The 13,192-nt window shown below is 46.0% G+C and overlaps 1 protein-coding gene across 1 annotated transcript in view; it reads left to right on the top strand.

The window, feature by feature from the left end:
* EIF3E (eukaryotic translation initiation factor 3 subunit E) overlaps positions 1–13,192 on the top strand; it is a 314,034-nt gene that overhangs the window by 223,876 nt on the left and 76,966 nt on the right. The window contains exon 10 of the mRNA XM_069220621.1: positions 7,528–7,637. Within this exon, the coding sequence (XP_069076722.1) occupies positions 7,528–7,637 (110 nt within the window). The remainder of the gene's footprint in view (positions 1–7,527; positions 7,638–13,192) is intronic.

Here is a 13,192-nt window from a genome sequence, read left to right as displayed (position 1 = left end):
AACTCATTAATATCAAAGCTGAATATTTTTGGAAGTAGTTTTTAGTTTGTTTTTAGTTTTAGCTATGTTAGGGGGATATCTGTGTGTGCAGGTGACTATCACTGTGCATAATTATTAGGCAACTTAACAAAAAAATATATATACCCATTTCAATTATTTATCATTACCAGTGAAACCAATATAACATCTCAACATTCACAAATATACATTTCTGACATTCAAAAACAAAAACAAATCAGTGACCAATATAGCCACCTTTCTTTGCAAGGACACTCAAAAGCCTGCCATCCATGGATTCTGTCAGTGTTTTGATCTGTTCACCATCAACATTGCGTGCAGCAGCAACCACAGCCTCCCAGACACTGTTCAGAGAGGTGTACTGTTTTCCCTCCTTGTAAATCTCACATTTGATGATGGACCACAGGTTCTCAATGGGGTTCAGATCAGGTGAACAAGGAGGCCATGTCATTAGATTTCCTTCTTTTATACCCTTTCTTGCCAGCCACGCTGTGGAGTACTTGGACGCGTGTGATGGAGCATTGTCCTGCATGAAAATCATGTTTTTCTTGAAGGATGCAGACTTCTTCCTGTACCACTGCTTGAAGAAGGTGTCTTCCAGGAACTGGCAGTAGGACTGGGAGTTGAGGTTGACTCCATCCTCAACCCGAAAAGGCCCCACAAGCTCATCTTTGATGATACCAGCCCAAAACAGTACTCCACCTCCACCTTGCTGGCGTCTGAGTCGGACTGGAGCTCTCTGCCCTTTACCAATCCAGCCACGGGCCCATCCATCTGGCCCATCAAGACTCCCTCATTTCATCAGTCCATAAAACCTTAGAAAAATCAGTCTTGAGATATTTCTTGGCCCAGTCTTGACGTTTCAGCTTGTGTGTCTTGTTCAGTGGTGGTCGTCTTTCAGCCTTTCTTACCTTGGCCATGTCTCGGAGTATTGCACACCTTGTGCTTTTGGGCACTCCAGTGATGTTGCAGCTCTGAAATATGGCCAAACTGGTGGCAAGTGGCATCGTGGCAGCTGCACGCTTGACTTTTCTCAGTTCATGGGCAGTTATTTTGCGCCTTGGTTTTTCCACACGCTTCTTGCGACCCTGTTGACTATTTTGAATGAAACGCTTGATTGTTCGATGATCACGCTTCAGAAGCTTTGCAATTTTAAGAGTGCTGCATCCCTCTGCAAGATATCTCACTATTTTTGACTTTTCTGAGCCTGTTAATTCCTTCTTTTGACCCATTTTGCCAAAGGAAAGGAAGTTGCCTAATAATTAGGCACACCTGATATAGGGTGTTGATGTCATTAGACCACACCCCTACTCATTACAGAGATGCACATCACCTAATATGCTTAATTGGTAGTAGGCTTTCGAGCCTATACAGCTTGGAGTAAGACAACATGCATAAAGAGGATGATGTGGTCAAAATACTCATTTGCCTAATAATTCTGCACTCCCTGTAGCGATCTCATCCCTGCGCAGTGTTAGGGAGCAACAATAATTGACTACACAAGAACCGTACTTTCAAATTCTCAAATGTGCAATGGGATGATTTGATGGCTAGTTCTAGTTACAAAGTAGAATCTAAACTATATTTTGATGCACTATTGGTGTATAGATTTAACAGTTCAGATCTAGGGTCGACTTTTTGACCCTCAGTGGCACAAAGTATACATGATTTCTCATCGGGACTAAAGCATCAGAACCTTAATAGAATAAAAAGGAAAAGGGTGATGAATTGTCATACTACAATATATGTAGAAGTGTATGCATGCACAGGTGTGACAGTGTTATAGAGCATATGTGAGCAGTCACAAATATCTTAGTGAGAAGTCCGTGTTTTGGAAAAAGAGGTGGGAGAGTCAAACATAATGTCAGTGCATCAACTTTTGTAGACCTATAAGATTGATGATAAAAATGTGTTATTCTCTTTATAAAAATAAATGACTTATTGGGAAAAGAAGGGTCATGAGATAGTTATGCAGTTCAGCTAAATTCTCCCTGAAGTGTAAGAAGAGAAAAATTATATCACCAGTCCAAGTTGGGGTCAAATTCTGCTATGCATCAGAATCAGCAATCCTACACTAATTAATGGTCTAAGCAACGTGTCGGCTCTGCTGTTTGTTTGGCTAACTTCTTATTTTTATGAATTCCTCCAAGGGAGTTTACCTACTGTAGCCTTACTTTGTGGTGAAATGAGTATTTCATAGGCTTCCCAACCACCAGGGTGTCCAGCATGGTATTCTGCCAAGAAGCTCTCTGGAAAATCCTGTTCATTTGCAGGGTGTGTGAGAGAAACCACCACTATTCTGCCTTCGAGGTAGAGTTCAGTCTAAGGGCAATGACAAGATAGTTCTACCTCCTGAAACCCCTTCATAGGGCTGTACAATAGGCTGGCTCTATGCGAAGCAGCACCACTGGACTAACTCTGTAAATTGTTAGATTAAGAGGAAAACATGTGGGGAAATGGGTAGAAGAGATGACAAAATATGCTGAGGTCATGCCTGTCTGGTGGCAGTATTACAGTAGATTTGGCTTGTGCTTGTTTTGGGGGCTGTAGGAGGCTGGACTGGCTTGTAGTGAGTACCAAGGGGTACTTGCACCTTGCACCAGGCCCAGTTATCCCTTATTAGTGTATAGGGTGTCTAGCAGCTTAGGCTGATAGATAATGGTAGCTTAGCAGAGCAGCTTAGGCTGAACTAGGAGACGTGTGAAGCTACTACAGTACCACTTAGTGTCATATGCACAATATCATAAGAAAACACAATACACAGTTATACTAAAAATAAAGGTACTTTATTTTTATGACAATATGCCAAAGTATCTTAGAGTGTACCCTCAGTGAGAGGATAGGAAATATACAGAAGATATATATACACAATAGCAAAAATATGCAGTATAGTCTTAGAAAACAGTGCAAACAATGTATAGTTACAATAGGATGCAATGGGGAAACATAGGGATAGGGGCAACACAAACCATATACTCCAAAAGTGGAATGCGAACCACGAATGGACCCCAAACCTATGTGACCTTGTAGAGGGTCGCTGGGACTATTAGAAAATAGTGAGAGTTAGAAAATAACCCTCCCCAAGACCCTGAAAAGTGAGTGCAAAGTGCACTAAAGTTCCCCTAAGGACAAAGAAGTCGTGTTAGAGGAATAATGCAGGAAAGACACAAACCAGCAATGCAACAACTGTGGATTTCCAATCTAGGGTACCTGTGGAACAAGGGGACCAAGTCCAAAAGTCACAAGCAAGTCTGAGATGGGCAGATGCCCAGGAAATGCCAGCTGCGGGTGCAAAGAAGCTTCTACTGGACAGAAGAAGCTGAGGTTTCTGCAGGAACGAAAAGGGCTAGAGACTTCCCCTTTGGTGGACGGATCCCTCTCGCCGTGGAGAGTCGTGCAGAAGTGTTTTCCCGCCGAAAGAACGCCAACAAGCCTTGCTAGCTTCAAATCGTGCGGTTAGCGTTTTTGGACGCTGCTGAGACCCAGGAGGTCGCAAATTGGACCAGCAGAGAGGGGACGTCGAGCAAGACAAGGAGCCCTCTCTGAAGCCGGTAGCACACGGAGAAGTGCCAGAAACAGGCACTACGAGGATGCGTGAAACGGTGCTCGCCGAAGTTGCACAAAGGAGTCCCACGTCGCCGGAGACCAACTTAGAAAGTCGTGCAATGCAGGTTAGAGTGCTGTGGACCCAGGCTTGGCTGTGCACAAAGGATTTCCGCCGGAAGTGCACAGGGGCCGGAGTAGCTGCAAAGTCGCGGTTCCCAGCAATGCAGCCCAGCGAGGTGAGGCAAGGACTTACCTCCACCAAACTTGGACTGAAGAGTCACTGGACTGTGGGGGTCACTTGGACAGAGTCGCTGGATTCGAGGGACCTCGCTCGTCGTGCTGAGAGGAGACCCAAGGGACCGGTAATGCAGCTTTTTGGTGCCTGCGGTTGCAGGGGGAAGATTCCGTCGACCCACGGGAGATTTCTTCGGAGCTTCTGGTGCAGAGAGGAGGCAGACTACCCCCACAGCATGCACAAGCAGGAAAACAGTCGAGAAGGTGGCAGGATCAGCGTTACAGAGTTGCAGTAGTCGTCTTTGCTACTATGTTGCAGGTTTGCAGGCTTCCAGCGCAGTCAGCAGTCGATTCCTTATCAGAAGGTGAAGAGAGAGATGCAGAGGAACTCGGATGAGCTCTTGCATTCGTTATCTAAAGTTTCCCCAGAGACCCTAAATAGCCAGAAAAGAGGGTTTGGCTACTTAGGAGAGAGGATAGGCTACTAACACCTGAAGGAGCCTATCAGCAGGAGTCTCTGACGTCACCTGGTGGCACTGGCCACTCAGAGCAGTCCAGTGTGCCAGCAGCACCTCTGTTTCCAAGATGGCAGAGGTCTGGAGCACACTGGAGGAGCTCTGGACACCTCCCAGGGGAGGTGCAGGTCAGGGGAGTGGTCACTCCCCTTTCCTTTGTCCAGTTTCGCGCCAGAGCAGGGCTAAGGGGTCCCCTGAACCGGTGTAGACTCGCTTATGCAGAATTGGGCACCTCTGTGCCCAACAAAGCATTTCCAGAGGCTGGGGGAGGCTACTCCTCCCCTGCCTTCACACCATTTTCCAAAGGGAGAGGGTGTCACACCCTCTCTCAGAGGAAGTTCTTTGTTCTGCCATCCTGGGCCAGGCCTGGCTGGACCCCAGGAGGGCAGATGCCTGTCTGAGGGGTTGGCAGCAGCAGCAGCTGCAGTGAAACCCCAGGAAGGGCAGTTTGGCAGTACCAGGGTCTGTGCTACAGACCACTGGGATCATGGGATTGTGCCAACTATGCCAGGATGGCATAGAGGGGGCAATTCCATGATCATAGACATGTTACATGGCCATATTCGGAGTTACCATTATGAAGCTACATATAGGTAGTGACCTATATGTAGTGCACGCGTGTAATGGTGTCCCCGCACTCACAGAGTTCAGGGAATTGGCTCTGAACAATGTGGGGGCACCTTGGCTAGTGCCAGGGTGCCCACACACTAAGTAACTTTGCACCTAACCTTTACCAGGTAAAGGTTAGACATATAGGTGACTTAGAAGTTACTTAAGTGCAGTGTAAAATGGCTGTGAAATAACGTGGACGTTATTTCACTCAGGCTGCAGTGGTAGGCCTGTGTAAGAATTGTCAGAGCTCCCTATGGGTGGCAAAAGAAATGCTGCAGCCCATAGGGATCTCCTGGAACCCCAATACCCTGGGTACCTCAGTACCATATACTAGGGAATTATAAGGGTGTTCCAGTAAGCCAATGTAAATTGGTAAAATTGGTCACTAGCCTGTTAGTGACAATTTGTAAGGAGAGAGCATAACCACTGAGGTTCTGGTTAGCAGAGCCTCAGTGAGACAGTTAGGCACCACACAGGGAACACATACATATAGGCCACAACCTTATGAGCACTGGGGTCCTGACTAGCAGGGTCCCAGTGACACATAACAAACATACTGAAAACATAGGGTTTTCACTATGAGCACTGGGCCCTGGCTGGCAGGATCCCAGTGAGACAGTGAAAACACCCTGACATACACTCACAAACAGGCCAAAAGTGGGGGTAACAAGGCTAGAAAGAGGCTACTTTCTCACAGGGGCTACTTGGTTTTCAGGCATTGGCCAATTATTTCACTTTGGTCAAAACGCATCTAGTTCTGCCTGTTTCTGTAGGAACTTCCCTTCGTGCCATAGTGCATCTTGTTCGATGTCCTCTCATTAAGTTGTTTGTGTGTGTTGCAAGATCCCTTAGTGATAAATCTCATCTGTTCCTCTTTTGCTCATCCTACTCTTAATTGTCCCTTGGTGCAGTTCCAACTTTTGCACACACAGCTGTCAAGATTGTTATGTCCTTGTGTAAGCAGTTGTGGCAGCCTTAAGCTTTTATTAGTGTTCTAACGGTGCAGTTATAAATTCAGACTACTACTTATCATGAGATTCTTCTAATCATTCTTAGTTTCCTCCTCTACAGATGACCAACATTCGCTGGCCTATCTGATTACATGACTTTTTGGCATCCTCGTGGGCTGAGTGTGAGCACTAGGTGTCAGATGTGTGAGACTGACTGTACATGGAAACATGATCTTGCTTAGGCAACTATGGTTGCTGGGATTTGAACGTTTCAGGTTTTAACCTTTTTTTATTGCACAGTAAAATGTCTCCTCTGTGATCTCCCATCCTGAACATCCATAATGCCTGGATGGAATAGGGAATAGGGACTAGGGACTAGGGACTAGAAACTGCAAATATTGCTTGTAGAATGGAGGGAGTGGCTAGCTATAATTGCCTCCCCTTACAGCTTGTTTTCCCCTTTTTGCTCTCATGTGGATGTATATGCCTGTAGACAGGGGTGAAATTCCCAGTGCCTGGAAAAGGCATACTTACCACTCAAGTCATGACGATTTTCAGCTTCCTTGTATTGGTATTTCAGTCAAAATGCCTCCTTTAACTCAGTTTACTGCTTCATTGTGCGTACAGTTTGTATTTTTGTTGTTCCAAATGGGAAACCTGATATAATTTGTTTTATATAGTTAATATCAAACGTGTTTTTTTTTTATACAGTATAAACGTTTTTCCAGTTAAAGAGGAAATTATCCAAATAACAGGAGCATATGGAAAATTTCAGTAATAAAGCTTGATTTTAAACCACTCACAATTGTGAGTCTTTCGTGAAACCTGCTCCCAAGAGCTCCATAGTTGGGGACAAACCAATAAGAACTATGCCTGCATTAGAAGTAAAATACTCTGCTCGTCGGTAAATGAAGCTTAGGATATGGTGTTCGCATTTTTCCCCAAAGTTATTGTTCTGTGTTACTGCCCATTTTGCATTGCATAATACGATAGTGGCTTCTTCCAGTTTTTTGCATTCATGCATGGTTGTCCTACAAACAGACATTTCCATTGATTGATCTTGAGGGGGTTTAAATAATTTGCTTTCTTTGATTTAATCTAATCCAGTAGTTGCCGTTCACCCTTCAATTCTGTTGCCTATTTAAATGTGTCTGTATGCCTTTTCTCTTTATCAATGCTGTCCCTTCAGCTGCTGTGGCAGTTTGTGAAGTTCAGATTACAAGTTCAAGCTCTCAAAGCTTCAGAAATGTATACTTAAAAAAAAAAAATAGTTTCCCAGGCTATTAGAACTGTTAGCGCTTATGGAATATATGATAGAGCTGTATACCTGGGGTAATATGACATAGATTCAGATGGGCCAGCCCATGCCACATTTTGTAGATAGATAAATAAAATACATTTACGTACTACTAATGTCAAGGGAGTTCATTTACAAGCCATTGTCTCTCCTAAAAATCTTGCCTTTATCTGCCAATACGGATCCAAGTTGGACAATAGGTTTAAACTCACACTTTGAAGTTTTTCTTTATTTTCCTTCAGTTTGAACTATTGCTATATCTTTTCTGGAAAGGAATTCACCCAGAATAGTCTTCATCAAAATGTTATTTAAAAATGATGTACACAATTACAGATTGTTTTTTATTTAATTCCAGGTGCTTGTGAATGACTTCTTCTTAGTGGCCTGCCTAGAAGACTTCATTGAAAATGCACGTCTCTTTATTTTTGAAACATTTTGTCGCATTCATCAGTGTATCAGCATTAGGTATGGAAGTCCTCTATTTTATTTTATGAACTTTGAAGAAAAGATTACATTAGTAACTTTACTGTAAAAAGTGATTTTCAATGTAGAAATGATTAAAGGAGCATCAAAAAAGCATGCATTACTTACATGAGCTTGAGTTATTCGATCAAGGCATAGTTGTCTCAAGTCATTAATTTGGACCATCATTACAACTACAAAGTTTTAAACTGTGTACCAGAGTTCCTCCAACCGTGCCACACTACATGATGAGCTCTACATTTGTCAGTTTTATTGTGCATCTTTACTGTTCTTGATTATTTCATTGTGCCTTCTTGTCTTCTTTTGGACACATAATAGCACACTTTCTGATGGGTACTGATGGGTACTTCTAATTGCAGATTCCTCCCCTTTGGAATATCCTGAGCACCAGGTTTGATCCAGAGAATTCTCCCAGCAAATAATCCCACCCATTGCTAGGTGGCAGTGTGTGGCTCCATGCTGACCTAGCACCACCCTGGAAATTTTGGATCAGAGCTCCTTTCATTATATATTCTTTGCAGGTCCCATTCTTTCTTCCCAACTTTGTTGGCTTTCCGATAACTTACAGTTTGAGACAGTATGCTAGTATGCTAGGTAATGGCTCCCCAAAAACTAGATTTCAAGCCCCTCACTAGATGTGTACTCATGGACCTGGCAGCGATCATGGAGCGGCAAGTGCAACCTTATTGCCAAACTTAAGGCCACACTGGAGGCAGTAGTCTAGTGACCCCTTTAAGGTTGCGCATAAGGTCCTGCTCCTGTTCTAAGGCATACAAAAAACACTATGCACCAGAAGGTTAAGTTTGCCTTAAACCTTTCTTGCCTCTTGAAATTGGGTGGGAAGTCTTAAGGAGCGCATTCCAAAGGCCCTTGCTTACTATATCTTTCAACACTAGTTCAGTTCCACAGCTGGTAGCGACACCTCCGGAGTTAGCTTGGCCGTCGTTGCCTCCACCGGCACGTAGGTGCCCATAAGGAAGCTATGCTAATGATTTATAAGATGCTACTCTAGGTACTTACTCTGGCGTACTTTCAGATCCTGTAGAGTTGAAGGGTCCTCCAGTTGGACTTCTGCTGCTGGGCTGTCACCCAACAATTACTGCCCAACTAAGGTCTGTACCAATGCCTGTTCTGATCTCCCTGTCTGATTCCATGGCCGATGATGACCCCATCTGTGCCAGCGCCACAGCTGAGTTAAGTGGCATTTGGACCAACACAGGTACCAATATTGGTCTATACTGGTGCAACTGTCTGACCACCTAAGCCAACATCAGATCGTGCTAGACTGAATTCATTCTCTGAAATTAATAAACACAGCCAGTAGTGATTAACTTAGACTCTAAGTGACACAACTACTTTCGGAGGTGTGTTGTACTTTCAGCTCCAGCTTAGACGCGGTCCAGAGCTTGCAAAATGTATCCCATGACAGAGTGAGGAAGCAAACTATTTGCTCCAACCCCTTACTCTATGGGCAAATAACTTTGCTTGGACCTAAAGGTGGGTGAACCACTGAAACCTTGACCCTGATTCCTGGCTCTTAGCTTGGTGGTTTTTTTTAATTTGGAGCCGAAAACCAGCTTAGCTTTTACAGGAGGGGATGTGGTCAAGTGGCTGTAGCTGAAAACCACGTAGCATGGGGAAGTAGGTGGCAATCTCGGCTTCGGCTCAGCATCTAATAAATCCTGGCAAACTCCTTGTGCCAAAAAAAGACCTTATATGTAGTCTGTCTGCTGTGAAGTGCTGTTATGTCCTTGGGCAAAGTATGGCAAAAATATAATGTGCATTCTGCTTGTCACCTACTCAATATTCTTTTTCCAAGAATTAAGGATAAAGCATTATCCTTTGATGCCAAAAAAAGATACATATCTAGTGGCTGAATTACACGGTGTGAAACTGTAAAATCTGGGATCAATCCCAGCATCCTTGCTTGACTTAATTATATGTTCATAGGCACACACTCTGCACCCATTCTTTCAACCTGTGCGCTGAACAAAAGTCTCCTTTTGATTTAATAGACTATGATGTTGCTCTTTTAAAAAAATAAGATTATAGGCCACATATTGGGTACACATGACTCCTGACTTGCCTCTTAGTTCACTAATAGCATTGTCATCAGGATGGGAGCAGAAATGTAAATCCTTTTCAAATCTAATGCACTAAGGTGAAATGCTTCTTCATGTTAAAGTTATACACTTTTGAATTTAGAAGGTGCCTTAACTGCTTCGCTGCCAGGTCTTTTCTCGCCCCTCAGGTAGCAGGCCTTTTTTTGCCTATTTGGGGCAGTTCGCGCTTAGGCCCTCATAACTTTTTGTCCACATAAGTACCCCTGACAAGTTTGTGTTTTTTTTTTTTTCAACATCCTAGGGATTCTAGAGGTACCCAGAGTTTGTGGGTTCCCCAGAAGGAGGCCAAGAAATTAGCCAAAATACTGCGAACCTTGTTTAAAAAAAAAAAAGGGGGTATCAGATGACGGAGGCTCAAATGCCCTCGCAAGGAAGTTACGGCTCTCTTGGCCAAGGAAGCCATCAGAGGCTTTCCGTGCCAGAAGTAGGTCATGGTTGCTATTCCTGAAACTTTCTGGTGCCCAAAAAGGACAAGGGCTTTTATCCTATCCTAGACCTTCGATCTCTAAATCTCTTCCTCAAGAAGTTCAAAATGCTCAATCTGGCTCAGGTTTTATCTACCCAGGGGAGGCAGGATGGTGGAGTTGGACTTGCAGGATGCTTATTTTCTTCTTCCCATCCTGCCTGCCCGCAGATGTTACTTGTGAATCACAGGAGGCCACAAGCACTTTCATTTCACCGTGCTCCCCTTTGGCCTTACCAGCTCCCCTCAGGTGTTCACCAAGGTGATGGTGGTGGTTGCAGCTCATCTGTGCAGTAGGGGTTTCCAGACTTCCCCCTACCTTGACTGTCTGAAGGCGTGCTCACTCCAGACTGTTCTCTCACCTCCAGAGTATGGCAAACCTCCTGCGTTCGATGGGGTTCACTATAAACGTGCCAAAATCACACGTGACTCCCTATCAGAAGTTTCCTTTCAACAGAGCTGTTCTGGACGCAGTGCAGTTTTGGGCTTATCCTCCTGAGCAGTGAGTCAAGAATATTCAGGCTATGATCCCTGTGTTTCAGCCTCTATCCTGGAGTTCGGTGACAATGAGTCTGAGCCTGCTAGACCTCATGGCCTCCTGCATCCTGCTAGTGTTGCATGCCACATGCGTGCTGTGCAGTCGGTCCTGAAGTTCAAGTGGGCGCAGCATGAGGGGAATTTCTCTGCCATTGGTCCAGATCTCAGAGGGAACTGTGGAAGATCTGCAGTGGTGAACAAACCACGATTGGATCAGGCAGCTCCCGCTCCCTTCCCCAACCAGCTCTGTCAGTAGTGACAGACTGTAGGAAGTTGGCTCTGTATGCACTATTTCAAAGTAAGGAATAGTATGCACAGAGTCCAAGGGTTCCCCTTAGAGGTAAGATAGTGTCAAAAAGAGATAATACTAATGCTCTATTTTGTGGTAGTGTGGTCGAGCAGTAGGCTTATCAAAGGAGTAGTGTTAAGCATTTGTTGTACATACACACAGGCAATAAATGAGGAACACACACTCGGACAGTTCCAGGCTGTAAAGAAATGGCTCCCTGTTGCAGTTACCCCCCACTTTTTGCCTGATACTGATGCTGACTTGACTGAGAAGTGTGCTGGGACCCTGCTAACCAGGCCCCAGCACCAGTGTTCTTTCACCTAAAATGTACCATGGTCTCCACAATTGGCACAACCCTGGCACCCAGGTAAGTCCCTTGTAACTGGTACCCCTGGTACCAAGGGCCCTGATGCCAGGGAAGGTCTCTAAGGGCTGCAGCATGACTTATGCCACCCTAGGGACCCCTCACTCAGCACAGACACACTGCTTGCCAGCTTGTGTGTGCTGGTGGGGAGAAAATGACTAAGTCGACATGGCACTCCCCTCAGGGTGCCATGCCAACCTCACACTGCCTGTGGCATAGGTAAGTCACCCCTCTAGCAGGCCTTACAGCCCTAAGGCAGGGTGCACTATACCACAGGTGAGGGCATATGTGCATGAGCACTATGCCCCTACAGTGTCTAAGCAAAACCTCAGACATTGTAAGTGCAGGGTAGCCATAAGAGTATATGGTCTGGGAGTCTGTCAAAAACGAACTCCACAGCTCCATAATGGCTACACTGAATACTGGGAAGTTTAGTATCAAACTTCTCAGAATAATAACCCCACACTGATGCCAGTGTTGGATTTATTAAAAAATGCACACAGAGGGCATCTTAGAGATGCCCCCTGTATTCTACCCAATTGTTCAGTGCAGGACTGACTGGTCTCTGCCAGCCTGCTGAGAGACGAGTTTCTGACCCCATGCGGTGAGAGCCTTTGTGCTCTCTGAGGACAGAAACAAAGCCTGCTCTGGGTGGAGGTGCTTCACACCTCCCCCCTGCAGGAACTGTAACACCTAGCAGTGAGCTTCAAAGGCTCAAGCTTCGTGTTACAATGCCCCAGGGCACTCCAACTAGTGGAGATGCCCGCCCCCTGGACACAGCCCACACTTTTGGCGGCAAGTCCAGGAAAGATCATGAGAAAAACAAGGAGTCGTCACTGGCCAGTCAGGACAGCCCCTAAGGTGTCCTGAGCTGAGGTGACTCTGACTTTTAGAAATCCTCCATCTTGTAGAAGGAGGATTCCCCCAATAGGAATAGGGATGTGCCCCCCTCCCCTCAGGGAGGAGGCACAAGGGGGGTGTAGCCACCCTCAAGGACAGTAGCCATTGGCTACTGCCCTCCCAGACCTAAACACACCCCTAAATACTGAATTTAGGGGCTCCCCAGAACCAAGGAACTCAGATTCCTGCAACCTAAGAAGGAGAGGACTGCTGAGCTGAAAAACCCTGCAGAGAAGACGGAGACACCAACTGCCTTGGCCCCAGCTCTGCCGGCCTGTCTCCCCCCTTCGGAAGAAAACTGCTCCAGCGACGCTTTCCCCAGGACCAGCGACCTCTGAATCCTCAGAGGACTGCCCTGCTCTTAAAGGACCAAGAAACTCCAGAGAACAGCGGCCCTGTTCACCCAAGACTGCAACTTTGTTTCCAAAGGAGCAACTTAAAGGCAACAGCGTTTCCCGCCAGAAGCGTGATACTTGCAACCCTTCACCCGGCGACCCCGACTCGACTGGTGGAGAAACAACACTTCAGGGAGGACCCTCCGGTGACTCCGAGACTGTGAGTCACCAAAGTTGTCCCCCCTGAGCCCCCACTGCGACGCCTGCAGAGGGAATCCCGAGGCTCCCCCTGACCGCGACTGCCTGACTCTCAGATCCTGACGCCTGGAAAAAACCCTGCACCCGCAGCCCCCAGGACCTGAAGGATCGGAACTCCAGTGCAGGAGTGACCCTCAGGAGGCCCTCTCCCTTGCCCAGGTGGTGGCTACCCCGAGGAGCCCCCCCCTTGCCTGCCTGCATCGCTGAAGAGACCCCTTGGTCTCCCATTGATTTCAATTATAAACCCGACGTGTGTTTGCACACTGCA

Source organism: Pleurodeles waltl, chromosome 2_2 (assembly GCF_031143425.1).
Source record: "Pleurodeles waltl isolate 20211129_DDA chromosome 2_2, aPleWal1.hap1.20221129, whole genome shotgun sequence".
Lineage (NCBI taxonomy): Eukaryota > Metazoa > Chordata > Amphibia > Caudata > Salamandridae > Pleurodeles > Pleurodeles waltl.
Note: the sequence above shows the minus strand (reverse complement) of the source record. Positions and strands in the feature narration are given on the sequence as shown.